Source organism: Hyposmocoma kahamanoa, unplaced genomic scaffold (assembly GCF_003589595.1).
Source record: "Hyposmocoma kahamanoa isolate Upper Pololo Valley unplaced genomic scaffold, ASM358959v1 100021, whole genome shotgun sequence".
Taxonomy (NCBI): domain Eukaryota; kingdom Metazoa; phylum Arthropoda; class Insecta; order Lepidoptera; family Cosmopterigidae; genus Hyposmocoma; species Hyposmocoma kahamanoa.
This window is the reverse complement of record NW_020653200.1, coordinates 845,353-859,169: the sequence shown is the minus strand read 5'-3', so window position 1 is coordinate 859,169 and position 13,817 is coordinate 845,353. Positions and strand designations below refer to the sequence as shown.

Sequence of the window (13,817 nt, the reverse complement as noted above, 5' to 3'; positions counted from 1 at the left end):
TTATTATATATGAATAGCTGAAGATGTAGGGATCACGAAATGTTTCTAAACCAAAACTCAACTCTTAAAAATTGAATCGAACAATTGGATAAAATGACGATTATGAAATATGGAATATAACGGAATTAAATCTTTGCAAGCTTGCAGGTAAATACTTATTATTTCGGCAATTTCCTTATTTCAATATGAAAATGTTGAAATTAATACGTATGATTACGAAATAAATTCCTTAATTGTGACCATATCGATTTAATTACATGATTACAAAGTTTGATATGATTTTGGCAACAACATTATTTTTTACATAAATTATTCTATGCTTTTGTTTATTGATTTTCATTATTTTATTTTTATCAAAATGTCGTATTAAATAATCTTAATTCTAAGTAATTTTTTTATCTACTTCTAATAAACGTTTAACTTAAAACAGTTGTTTTTTGTAGAACAAAAGTCCTATACACAAATTACTAAAATACATTTCATACTCAACACAAATCCTAAATTTTATAATGCTGCGACAGTCGCATTGCGATCGTTGATAATACAAAGAATCAACAAATAACGTCGAAAGTTAAAAATATAACCTCGGCAAAAATTCATAAGCAATTATTTTACAAAAACTGTAAATTATTATAAAAACCTCCACCATGACATCAGTAATATTGAAATCACTAGCGACTACGCAAAACATTTGCATAGCAAATTGTACAGCGCGTTAAGCGGTTACAAGAACTACATTTTTTTATTATTTGTTGCGGTCGGTAGCGTCTTGACACACTAAATTCATGGTGGAGGGTTAGAAATGCCTAATAACCGTTTTGTTGCCTAGGTGTACTCAACCATTTTGAGCAGTGATGCACTCTCGTTAGTATTCCAAACGTCAAAGAGTCAGATTGCTCTCGGATCGGATTCTAATGAGAATGACATGTGTGTGCGAAGACCCAGCATTACTGGACCTCGGCAAATTACACAGCCTTTAAAATTTTTTTTACGAAGTTATACATGAGCGGCCCAAAAAGAACGCAAGCTTAATCACAAGTTATAAATGTGTCTTAAAAACAAGATTGTCTTAAAACAATGGTAACTTTTAGACAATAATATACATGTAAAAGATGTATATACTATACAAATGTCACGTAGTGATTAGTATATACAGCTAGGTATTCGCGTGGCGACCTACCTCGCCTTAAAGACATGGGTCGAACGTCGCCTCGCCTCGTGCTGTTTCGCCTCACGTGATGACAAGGCGAGGCGTTGGCAGTATGTTGGCATGCTCCCCGAACATCATGATTGAAGTCCACTTAAGCTGGTCTTCGGTGACAGCGCCCGCTATTGTGCAACCGAACCAGGGCCGGTCTTTGCTCCTGAAACATAAAAAGATTATATTTACAACACATTTTACGTTGTTTTAACGAAATGTTTGCCCTTTTTCTCAATTTCAATGACATGAAGATACCAGTTTAAAGTTAGCTTTATTTATATTTCAATGCACTCAGAAATACGCAAATAGCGTGGTTACTTTGATTCCTGTATAAATTTATGCCATATGCCAGTGCTGGGAACAATGCGTACTGTGCGTGTTTGATTGAAATATAAATAAATACATATTTTTTTACACATATTTAAAATACAAAATACTTTCATGTGGTGTATTAATATTATACAACACGAGTACGAAATGTGGCATTTAGATCATTTTTATTTAAAATTTAAATGAAAAAATACAATCATTGCCACGAAACGAACACCGCGAAAGTATATGAAATAACAACTACAAAATATATTTTTACGTAGTAACTGAAATACAAAATATTCAATTACAAGTGATTCAAATTCTGCCCGCTCTGTTAATAACATAAAAGAGCTGACCTTTTAGGCTTATTGTTCCTAGGGATAAAGGTGATGGCCCACCGAGACTGCGGATTCCGCTTCGGCTCGTGGCCGACGTACCACAGGATGTCTTTTATGTTCCACTCTTCTATCTTCTGTGAACCCTGAAACCGTCCAATACATTTCTGTAGTGTCTATTTACCTGCACGTCTAAAATTTGGAAAAGACTTCGGGTATCAGTCACAATATGCTAATTAAAAATATTATGTCAAGAGATAATAATATGATCGATGCTGATGTTAAATAAAACAATGAAGTAACTGAAAAAATAAATGAACGCAAAATATTGTCACAAGTAGACAATATTTTGCGTAAAGAATCTGAAAGAATCTCATCTGCATTGTTTTACTCGCAAAATTCGTTATCTAATAGAAACGTTTTAATCCGACACAAAACATTTCATCGTTTGTAACATTGCAAATTTGCGAGTAGGTTTTTTAGGAAATTTGTTCGAAGAATCGGAGACCGGATTCGGTCTAGTTCGGCGATGGATTTAAGTTTTCTAGCGGTTGGCAATGTTCGGCTTCCGCTAGTACATTGGTCGTAAGCGCTTAAGTTTTTAAACAACTTCAAAAAAAAAGGAGGAGGTTTTCAATTCGACTGTATTTTTTGTGTGTACGTTACGCGATTACACCCTACATTTGTAATTTCGATTTCCATGATTCACTTTACTCGAAAGAGGGTACCTCAGTAGAGGTCCAATACAAATTTGAAGAAAATATTCCGCAAATTAAGGGATGAATCCGGTTTATTGAATTCCACCCAAATTCCGTTAACTGACTTCTTTAAAACTTGACAAATAGAGATGTGATTCCACAAATTTTGGAGGTACCTCAAAATTCTAAATTAGGAAATGAAACTATTTTTTCGTACCTTAATCGCGTATATTTGTTTTTTTCAAACAAACCAACATGTTTCGTGCCCATTGCAGGTCCCATGGTTGTTTCATTTCCTATGTGTTGTAACAATCACGAATACCTAAGAATCCGGTAAGAATTTATTTTCTTACCTGTTTGTCTTTGAAGTAGCAAAGTTTGGAGTTTTTAAACTCGAACATATGCAATTTGAACGCTTTCGAGCTTTCACTGGCCAGCTTGAGTTCCCCACAAACCGACGTGTTATGCCTCATCGCTTCCATGTCATGCAGCAACTTGTTCTCCCTCACAAGTAGGTAGTTGTCTTTGCGGTCCTCCTCGTCCCAATACCCCCAGCGAAGCACGACATCGAGGACGATCTCATCGTTGTGGACGATGCGTCGCATTGCGTCGTTGCAGATCACTTCCTCGAGCATGAGAAGGTGCGACTCGATGTTCGCTTTCTCGCACAACTCTATGCACACGTCCGAGCACGTTTTGTTTGGATTCAACTGTCAATGCGAAAATGCAAAATTGTGACGGTGTGTAACGATAATATAAAAGTAGAAGTAATGAAAGGTTATGAGTACATATACCAAAGTAACAATACAAAAATCCGATAATCTCTGTTATTAATGAGGTGAGTATATATATGAGTAAAAACAAAAAGTTAAATAGGTAAATTTAACTTTTTGTTTTTACTCATATATATACATTATGTCTATTTTGTGTTTGTGTAATGTTTATTGCTGTGCAATATTTAATTTTATTAATATTTTACTGCAATTATAATTATTATCATTACGACTTTTGATTATTTTCTTTATCTAATCGTTATTTGCGTCTATTTGCCGCTTAAATGTTTCATTTTAATTTTTGTTATTAGTAATTCCAAAACGTATACTTTATTATGTTCTAGTCCACAGGCGATGGCAAAATAACAACGAGGGCTATATTCGCATAATCTTTCGACATGCTCTTTTAATTTGCTTCATATTGTTAAAATTACTTACTTAGTTCTGATTTTTTTTGCTGACTTGAAAGAAAAGAGGAGCCTCTATTAACTGATTTTTTTTTGTAAGTTCTTTCAAATAACTCCTTTTTTTATTCTCCAAATCTATTATTGTTGATTAATAAAATACGTATTTACGTACTTATAAATAAACACGTATCCAATTCCTTAAAATGTTTTGTCATAAAATTTTGCCGGGATTAAAAATTGTCAATAACAATTATTGGCATAAACACGTCTCTAACAGTAACTTGTAAAAAAATTTTTGCACGTACATGTACATATGTATCTGTGCCAGTTGGCACCTGTACCAAGTCTGCAGGACGTTGTCGAGGTATGCGTTCCAAAGCTACTTAGGTCACCCACGTGGTCTAAATTTTAGTGCGCAAGTCAGTGTACATCTTATAAACATACGTACATGAAGAAAGAGAGCCTGCCAACGCAGACTCTCCGTGATTATGCGTTCCTAGTATTCATTCCCTCGATACTCCCGAGTTCCCTAATAAAACGGACTGTCATCATCGTATTATTTTATGCACATTATGTTATGCGATTACTCTTACATTTGTGAATCGACTTCGATGAGTCTTTTTTTTTTTGTTGGAAAGGAGTGCCTCGGTAGTGGTCCAATTCAAATTTGAAGAAAATATTCCACCTCTAATTTAAAATTTTTTTAAAAAATATCAATGGACGTAATTCCACAAACTTTTGGGGACGATTTTTTTAAATAAAAAGTTGTAATTATTTTATATTATTTTCTACTGTTTATGGTAAAATACTGCTGATATTATTTTATTTTTATACTAGATAAACACGGCATGCCACCGAAAGAAAAAGAGGTATATTTTTTGAATGGCCCACCTGATACTTCAAAATGGTTCTAGTACTTTAGAAACTTTTGTGGGAGTGTAACAGTTATATAGATTTTATTTAGTTCTCAAAAAAGAAGTTAATTTGACACCAAACACCTCATTACTTAGTCGCGATAGTCCAATCATTTGTTCTATTGACATGCAATGGGAGAAATTTATAAACAGTTTTTTAACCGTTCTATCTAACAACGTGGTACTAATTTTGCGAATGCCTGGCAGTTAAAATAGTATCTGACATTGCGTCTTGCATCGAATATGCAGTGAATTATTGATTTTGCACAACAATCTTGACAGGAATTAAATATAATTACTTACCGCAACTTGGAAACAAGTGGAACGATCCTTAACATAGACCCACGCTTTTAAATCTCCCGCAGCTTTGGGCGCGGTCGGCGCTGAGTTGCTCAGCACACGCAGCAGCACAGTCCTCACGGCTGCTTCTCTCCTCTTCTCAGTTTCATTCGGTTCCCATATAGCCTCGTATTCTTGTATCAAATCTCGCACTACGTAGACTTCCTTGGAAGACCACGCTGTTTGCAACGTGTTGCTCGTCTGCGGAAATAAATTAAGCTTTATTTTACTTGACACAATACTACAGTTGGGCATAACCAAGAGACTATGTATCTTTCTCTATGCGATAGAATATTTTAGCTTTTACAATTATTATGTTAATCCTTTATTTCTGATATTAAAAAGTAATAACATTTATAAACAAATCCCAGGGTCTTGAAAACCGCTTTCTACCCAGGAAAAAAGCATTCTAATTTCAACAGGAATAATGACTTCTCCGTACCGCCTTGCGATCCAGTATTTCCTCTGATGAAAAACTCTAGTCGTAGTTCTCTTTTTTTTATAATATATGAATATATTTTCATTTATGAGCACTGGGAGTAACAGCATTAATTTCGATACGCCCGGTAAATTCAGGACCCACTGAGAAAGGTTTGTTTCCCGAATAGGCCCTAACGGAAATCGAAACCGTAACCTTATCATTTAGCACCCACCGTGCAAACCGTCGGCCACCGTGGTCGTCCAGTGAGTTTTATTCTTGCACAGAGTAGAAAATGCTGAGTAAAAATAATTTCTACCTTTTGAATATAAAAATATATCCGCATATAGTTAAATATAATTTTATTTAATATTCTTAAATGCAAAAGCAAATGTAAAACAGTTAAATAAAAAAAAACAATATGCATTTTTGTTACGAAATTACTGCTGCTACTATGAAAAGTGGAAATGTTCTGTTGTTTCATATCATACTGATAGACATATAATCTTGCTTGCCATTAAATAATAAAATTATTAATACGTTTTAAATGATTAAAAAAATGGTGTACCAAGTTTTAGAATTTAATGTAAGCAATACGCTAAACAAATAATCACTTCCAAAACAAATGACAAATTCTTTCGCCAATATGGCAAGCATTATAGTCATCGAGATTATTAATTCATACCATCGATACAATAAGAATACAAACACGTAGTAGTAATAACAAAATATCAACATCAATGTTAGTAACATGTAACAGTTGTTAATAGCTTCGCTAACAACATTGTTGTTAATTAGTGTTACAAAATCGATCCCACATCGAGTGTTGTACGGTCTCATACATTCTTCGGTATAACTCTGCACACGCGGCGACCTACTTTAGCCAGGTGCCTCATTTTATTTTAAACACGTAAATCACACTTTATGACGTTACTAACTTATCACCGATACACTACATCGAAATTTGCCACCATAACTTATATTATACATAACACTTGTATTTTATTCCAATATACTTTTACGATTTTCCTTGGAAGTCTTTCTCTGCGTTAGTACCACTACTCGTACAATACATGTATGGAGTAAGGTGGCCCACACAAGTGTTGTACAGCTGTGAACATTTTTGTACACTAGTATTTAAAGCTCTGAGTGGCACTACAACTGCTTTGGACAGGAATGTTGCTTACCACCAGGCGCACGACTTGTTCTTCCCGTCAGTTGTTATCACAAAAAAAGTATATAGCATAACGAAGTTTATACCTAAGACAATTGACATAAAGTGAATTATGAATTAAAAATTCGCATCCATTCTGTTCGGCGGCATGTAAATTGAGCCTTACTGTGTCGAGAAAAGTCAGGTGTTGAAATAGTTTCAAATTACATTAATGTAAATAAACATAACATTTTAGGATTACAATTGTACAACGTGGAACTTAGTATATGGAACTATTGGGAATAAATGTCGGCGGTGTAATTAAGCCAAAAACATGCAGTGCAGATACATCCATTATTGTAACATTGCTACACTGAAGGTGATTTTCATGAACTATACCCTCGTGTGATGGTCGTGAAATTACGACCAGATGATAAGAAATTTTGCAACTACTTTAGAACGTCGATTACCGCTTTTGATAAAATTTATAAAAAAATAAAGATATTATAAGTATCGCATAAGTTATCAACAAACTCACGTCCGTAATACGGGCCTATAAATTTATGAAACTGTATGCAGCTAACATTGGAAAGCAATCGTCATCACACGACTGCAGTCGACCGCGTACAGTTGACGTCACGAATACTCGTACATACATGCAGTTCGTGTTATAGCACCGTAAGAGGTCAAATGTTGTAAGTATTGTTAACGAGATTTTATGGACCGACAAATTAAGCCAGAAGGGCTTATCTATTGTTTCAATAGGATAATAAAAACTAAGACTCCTGTTTTTACAAAACATAATAAAATTGTATATTTATTGTCGTGTAATGCACTCATACATTTTGTAAATGATTGTTCTATAAATAAATGACTTTTTTCCACAATGTAACCTATGGAGCATATAACCATGTAACCTAACTTATCATCCTGCAAATTTAATGGTACCTATACTAGTTTTGCATAGCTACGGGAAGACACGTGTTTCGCCGAACCGACTATTACATTTTGTTCTTCTACAAATATATATGTCGATAAGTCGAATCAGTCCAAACAAAGTTTTGGGGCTGTTTAAAAGAATCTATGAAGGAATTTTAAATGTTTGTTTGCATCGCAGAACAGACCGTGCGGAAATGTTTGTGAATACCTGTGTGGGAATCACCAGCCATGATGGCCACATAAGCACAAGCTAATTCGTAAATGGTGCAATACTGACTTGCAATGTGTCCGATGTGCTTACCAAAGCGGTGGGCATCACCGTGGGCGCCCACACAGACGCCAAGTTCTCTGCGGTCATCTTATTCGCGTGCGCCATTGTGTGCATGAAGTGCAGATGCGCGAAAAGTTTGCGCGCCGTGTTCCGCGCTACAAGTGGCAGTGACGTCATTACGCGACGAAACGCCGCGTGACGGGCTGACTTTTCTTCTATTGCTGTTGGCATTAAATTATATGTATTACGTATATAGCTTTGACTATCAAATAGCTAGTCTGGCAACAATAGCAAGATAAGCAACTTTTTCGTAGTTACAAAATTAAGTTTGCCTAGGTTTAATTAAGCAAGAAATTACGATGTAAGGTTTAATTTCATAGCTAGCTTAAACTTGGCCAAAGTTCGTTTGTATTAGTAAAGGGAATGACTCTGGCTTAAGCACGTGGAGAAAAAACTTTACAGAGTGAATTTTGGGTACTTACGGTGGTATGTCAACCAGAATTAGGATCTCCTCAAAAAGATCAGGTGAAAAGTGCTCAAAATAGACAAATTGCTCAAACGCTGCAAAGGGCTTACCTAATGCATCGACAAGCGCTTGATGTTTGTTCTGTGGCAGCAGTGGCTCAGGTAGATCTCTAAAGAAACGTTTGAGAACCCCCGCCACATCGTGCTCTGAGTGCTGCCCTGGCGCTAGCTGAACGGACCACGAGTCGCGTCTGAACCGCGCTAGAAGTTCCGTCAGCACAGAGCTGCTGCCAGCGCGGCGGTATATGCCTTCGGTCAGACTGCCTGTAATTAATCATAAAGTCTTAATTTAACTCCATATTTCAAGACTAGAATGCACTGTTTAAATTTATTTGTTTTTGTGTGACTGATGTTCTGAAAATTCTTATTCACTCTAGCCTTGCAAAATTCCAAATTGTAGATTTCAAGAAGCAAAAAGTAGTGCAGAGCTTTGGCATAAAGTATTACAAGAAAAAGATTGCAGTCTACAACAAATTTCCTCATTCATACACCACACGGGTGATACGCTAACGAACCCTGGCAAGAAACGTATTTCTATAGTCTGTCTTTTTTGATGACGGAGTAAAATGACATTTGCAGGGTTACCAATTTCATAAAATTTTAACTAGTTATGTAGTTGTTGTCGATAGTTTTATCGATAGATTGTGAAAGAAAATAAAATTTTGCCCAAAAAAGGACTGAATTGTGAATGTTACGACGTTCTAATAATTACTAATGGCGTTATTGCCTTCTTTATTCTTATTTTGACAGTTGTCAGTCTATTAGTATCGAGATCAATTTTTATTCATATACATTTTAACAAGAATAGCCGGATTTGATTATGTATATTGAATTAAAACCAAAAGCTTTAAAAATGCAAATGTCTCCTCTTTGTATTTTTCATAAACAAAGTTGTAAATACAGTGCTGGAGTAATTGGATGAATAATGGATCGAGGATGATTCAAATGAAACAAGTTCAGCTATTTATTTCATAAGCATGACCAATGTGCAGTCGATAGCCGATAGAATATTTATGGATCGCAAGCGAGCAACATTTTTGCACAATAAACTGTCATTTTCCTCAATCTTCAAAAAGACAGATTACATATTGAATAAACAAGGGCATAGCCAATTACTTTGCTTAAGAAACCCAAATGATTTATCTAAATTGTTTTGTAACTGTAATATTTCGATGTCGAATTACACCCATATACAAATCAGTTTTTGTGCACAATTATATATGCATACAACGATTTTCGTACATTTCGCTGGACGTATTCAAGAATATTTTATAATCACGCACGCTACCTTTAGTGTTCGATCCCATAAACTACGCATGTTTGTGGGATGCGGTCTACGGCGCTCGCTTACCCGCGTACACCCCACTGGTTCTAAATACATTCGTTGCGCAACTGCAAGGTTTGTAAAACTGTTGCCATACGCAATAGAAAGGATGAAGCAAAGGTTTACGTGTGAATGGGTGCTATATTAAAGACGTAAGTATGGAATTTTCCGGACTTTTGGTCATTATGGAACGATGAAAGTGGAACCAAAGCTAAGTTACGTACGTACGTACACTCTCAGAAATGTATTGAGAGAAACCCGACAAATGAACCACTTTTATGCTGTGATCGAGATTTCGAAAATCTATTCAACAAACGAACCTACTTTGGAACCTACTTTTGCGCTACTTTGGAGGATTTCAACATTACTGCCTTGTCTGGACCCTAATGTACTTATGAAAAGCAGTAAATAACAGAGGTAACAAAAGAGGATTGACGTCTTTTTGTTTGTTTTTTTTTTATTTTTATTGTGTCGCACCCCCTTTCAGCACAAATATTCCCTTTCTCTTCTGATATGGGGTCCTTCAAACGAGGCGTGAAGAGGCATCTTGTAGGCGCATGTGGTGGAAGAGGATAGCGTCGTGATGTTGCTTGTATCAACACTAAACTAGGTTCCCGGTTCACGTTTGGATTTCACTTTCCATTTAACATCAGGTGGAGTAGAGTTATCTGCCTATCACGTATAAAAATCATCTATCCCAATTTACATACCGTGGGCATAAATGAAGCTAAGGCACTTGTCGACGATGACGGGCACGTCCTCCTTTGTGAGCTGCTGGTGGTGAATTTGCGCACCATTGTTGTGTGCTGCCAGCTTTATCATGTAGCGCCAGCTCTGAAAACAGATTTAACAAATACGACAGTCTGCAACAATCTTTATTTGCTTAAAGTGAATTGGGAATTTGCAACGAAAATTTGTAATGGAAGTATGTAAAAAAAAATGGCAGTAAATATAAATACTAAATAACATCACAACCGCTGCTCTGATTTTAAAGTAAGTAACGAAAGCAGTTGTGTTATGGAAATCGGAAACAACAACGGTACTACAAACACCTTGACCCCGAGACAATGTAGAGAAGTTATTTTTCTACATTGACCCGGCCGCGGACCGAACCCGGGGCCTCAGTAATAGCGACACTATGAAAACCGGTGCGCTAGTCGCTCGACACGGAGGTCGTCATGTGACTGATGTGTTATCGATAAAGTACGAGCAGAAACAACGTAAATGGCGTTTTCTTAAAAAATAATCGTTGATACAATACCTTGAGCTCCCTCTCGTTCGGGAACCGAAGGTAAATGGTGGCCTGCGGACAGTCGAGCAGTAACACTCCGCTGCCGTCAGACGGACACGCCGACTTGGTCTCTTCGTCCACCTCTTGAGTCACTGGAAATTTAATTGAATTTTGATTAAAATAATATAATATAATATAAAAATAACATTTCCCCCAAAGCACGTCACTGTTCAATGTTCTACCTTCTTATGACTTATTCAGCAAAGTCTCAATTTTATTATCCTATACTTCCAGCATTACAGCGTAATTTAGTAACATTAATCGCACACTATAGTCCATTTGTTTAGGTATCTAACTAAATGTAAACAATCTTGATACATCTTTTTATTAAAACATATGCTTTACAAATCAATAGACATAAAAATAGGCATGCAATTTCATATGAGGCTAAGTATTTGTATTTTGTATTTGAAGGCAAGTAAAAATCATTTTATAAATGTATATTTCATGAAATAGACATCAAAATATTGTTCACATTTAGTTAAGTACCTAAACAAATGGCCTACAGGTCGGATAGGTTACAAGAGCAATGAACTTTCGGACTTTTTTGAGACGAAAACACTTTAAACTCGTTCTTAAAGCAAACGTTACCAAATTAATTGTTAACAATCGCACACTGACAAAAGCAACGATGGTCATTGACATGTCAAAAAACCTGTTCATGTAACATTGGGCGTCTTTCGGTTCTATTTTAGGGACTTTTTTAAAAACATAAATGATCGAAAAGATCCATAACAAAAGGATTCTAATATAGCGAGCTAGCGGTGTACCGGTACAGTCAAAGACACATGAAATTTGACACTGGATTTTAAACCGTTGTAATGTACGCGTCGTAGAGTGGACTATAAATCTTAATTGTCAAGTTAGTTAAGAGTACATTACTCTTGGCCCTGCGCCATGCACAACGTTTCAGAAGAATTCTGTAGGTAGGTTGTTAGGCACATTCACCGGAAAAAAACAAAGTGAGAACATAAAATAGTAAAGTTTATATTATATTTAAAAAATTAGACGTGAAGTAGCAAAAAAATTAACACCGAATTATTTACAGACTTAAGTCAATCTTTATTGAAAAAAAAAAATGAAACAAAATGCACTTTTATTTATATTTTCCGAGCGATGAAAGTTTAAAAATCCTAGCATTTTAACATTGATTAATTCAAACTTCAATAAATGTGGGAAAAGATCTTAAATTATTTATTCTTCCTGTTCCAACTTGTTCCGCCGGACGTCCTCCATGTCAAACAAAACCCATCGCGCTTGTCTTCTCTTTCTTAATTTCAAATCATCCCTCTCTCTTGCACACTCATTTAGATTTAGATTTATTTATATCTTACTATTTATTTTATATACAATATATTGTATTACAAGAATTATAGAATATTCATTTTTAGTGTTAAGATACGGTCACCCATCTCTTAAATCATAATGATGCATGCTTTCAAACAAAACTTGACAAACCTGTATTATGAAGAAATTAAAACGAATTAATGGATGAATATTGACAAATTAGAAGAAAGTAAAAAGCACCATTTCCGAACAAACTTTAATTAATATGTAATATTAATATACATTAACGCCGTGTGTGAATCAAATGTTCTACTATTACTTAATAAACCATGTAATCAATTATTTTTGTCAAATTACGCCACTAGTTTGTTATAATTATTAAAAGATCAAGCACAAAGAAAAATTCATTCCAGGTCCAGCTGAATCGAAGGAATTTTTCATTGTGTTCGATATTGGTATTATGCAAACTAATTTATAAAGATCAAAATTGTTTTTCTTGTAAAATAGGCAATAGACAATAGGCATTATAGGCCAAGCAACAATGTGATCGACGAGGAAACGCGTTAATATAAAAAATTCCTATTCACTCGAGGCTTGAATAGCCTCAAATAGTACCGATCCTAAGAATACTATATAATAATATGCAGTAGAAAAAATAAACGAAGATCTCAGTAGTATAGCTGAGTAGTCCCACAGAAATTGTCTCGTACCGAACCCCAGCAAATCTAAATACCTTATCATGGGATCTGAAAATCATATTACCAAGATAGCGAACAAGCATCCCAACATTGTGATAGGAAGTGAGAGCATAGAAAGGATGCGAGCTGCTAAAAATCTTGGGGCATTAATGGATGATACTCTGAGATTTGAATCTCACGTACTGGATGTAACTCGAATCTGTTTTTTCCTGCTTAAAATATTATATAAGATGCGTGAATTTCTTAGCGAGCAGCTCCGCATACGCCTTTCTGATTCCTTGGTACTATCTAGATTAAACTATGCTGACGTAGTGCACGGGCCGCGACTTTTGGTAAGAACCAAAAGACTACGTAGTACAAAAACATATTTACTGTCGAATGCGACAATCGAAAAATGTAGCGCTTCAATAAGTTTAAGTAGCAGTAGAGCTCCATGTGAAACAGTTCGTCCAGGGCGCTACTGCCACCATACCTGTTTCGCCAAAATACATTTATGCACAACAGGCATCCTGCCTGTACATTGGTAACATTACCACAAACCCAATGACACTCATAATTGAGACTACCCTAATCTGCGTGCATATTACCCTGTTTAATTTAACCATAAAAGAAAGAAACGTTTATTTGGCTATTTACAAATAATATTACGTTACAAATAGTATTAGTTAAAAACACGAGCAAAATTTAAATTAAAAACTAAAGTACTCAATAGTAGCGGAAACGTCTAGCCAGCACAGATTTATGCTGGGCAGCGCCTCAACGCTGGTTTTACCGATTTATGCAGGTTTCTGAGAGGTTTTAAAAATACTTAACATTTATAATTCGTCGTCTTAGAGTAAATACCTCATATGTGATTTCTATGTAATTTTTCAGGACAATGACAAAAATGTGGTGTAAAATGTAGTAAGCACAATAATGTTAGTAGTTAGCCT

The 13,817-nt window shown here is 35.4% G+C and overlaps 1 protein-coding gene across 1 annotated transcript in view; it reads right to left on the bottom strand.

Moving 5' to 3' along the window:
* Positions 1-582: 582 nt before the first annotated feature.
* LOC113230952 (arf-GAP with Rho-GAP domain, ANK repeat and PH domain-containing protein 2) overlaps positions 583-13,817 on the bottom strand; it is a 32,837-nt gene continuing 19,602 nt past the window's right edge. The window contains exons 4-11 of the mRNA XM_026465102.1: positions 10,871-10,992; positions 10,320-10,443; positions 8,337-8,549; positions 7,791-7,981; positions 4,944-5,180; positions 2,900-3,256; positions 1,870-1,994; positions 583-1,364 (exon numbers count right to left, since the gene is read on the bottom strand). Coding sequence (XP_026320887.1) covers positions 1,232-1,364; positions 1,870-1,994; positions 2,900-3,256; positions 4,944-5,180; positions 7,791-7,981; positions 8,337-8,549; positions 10,320-10,443; positions 10,871-10,992 — 1,502 coding nt within the window. The 3' untranslated portion in view covers positions 583-1,231. The remainder of the gene's footprint in view (positions 1,365-1,869; positions 1,995-2,899; positions 3,257-4,943; positions 5,181-7,790; positions 7,982-8,336; positions 8,550-10,319; positions 10,444-10,870; positions 10,993-13,817) is intronic.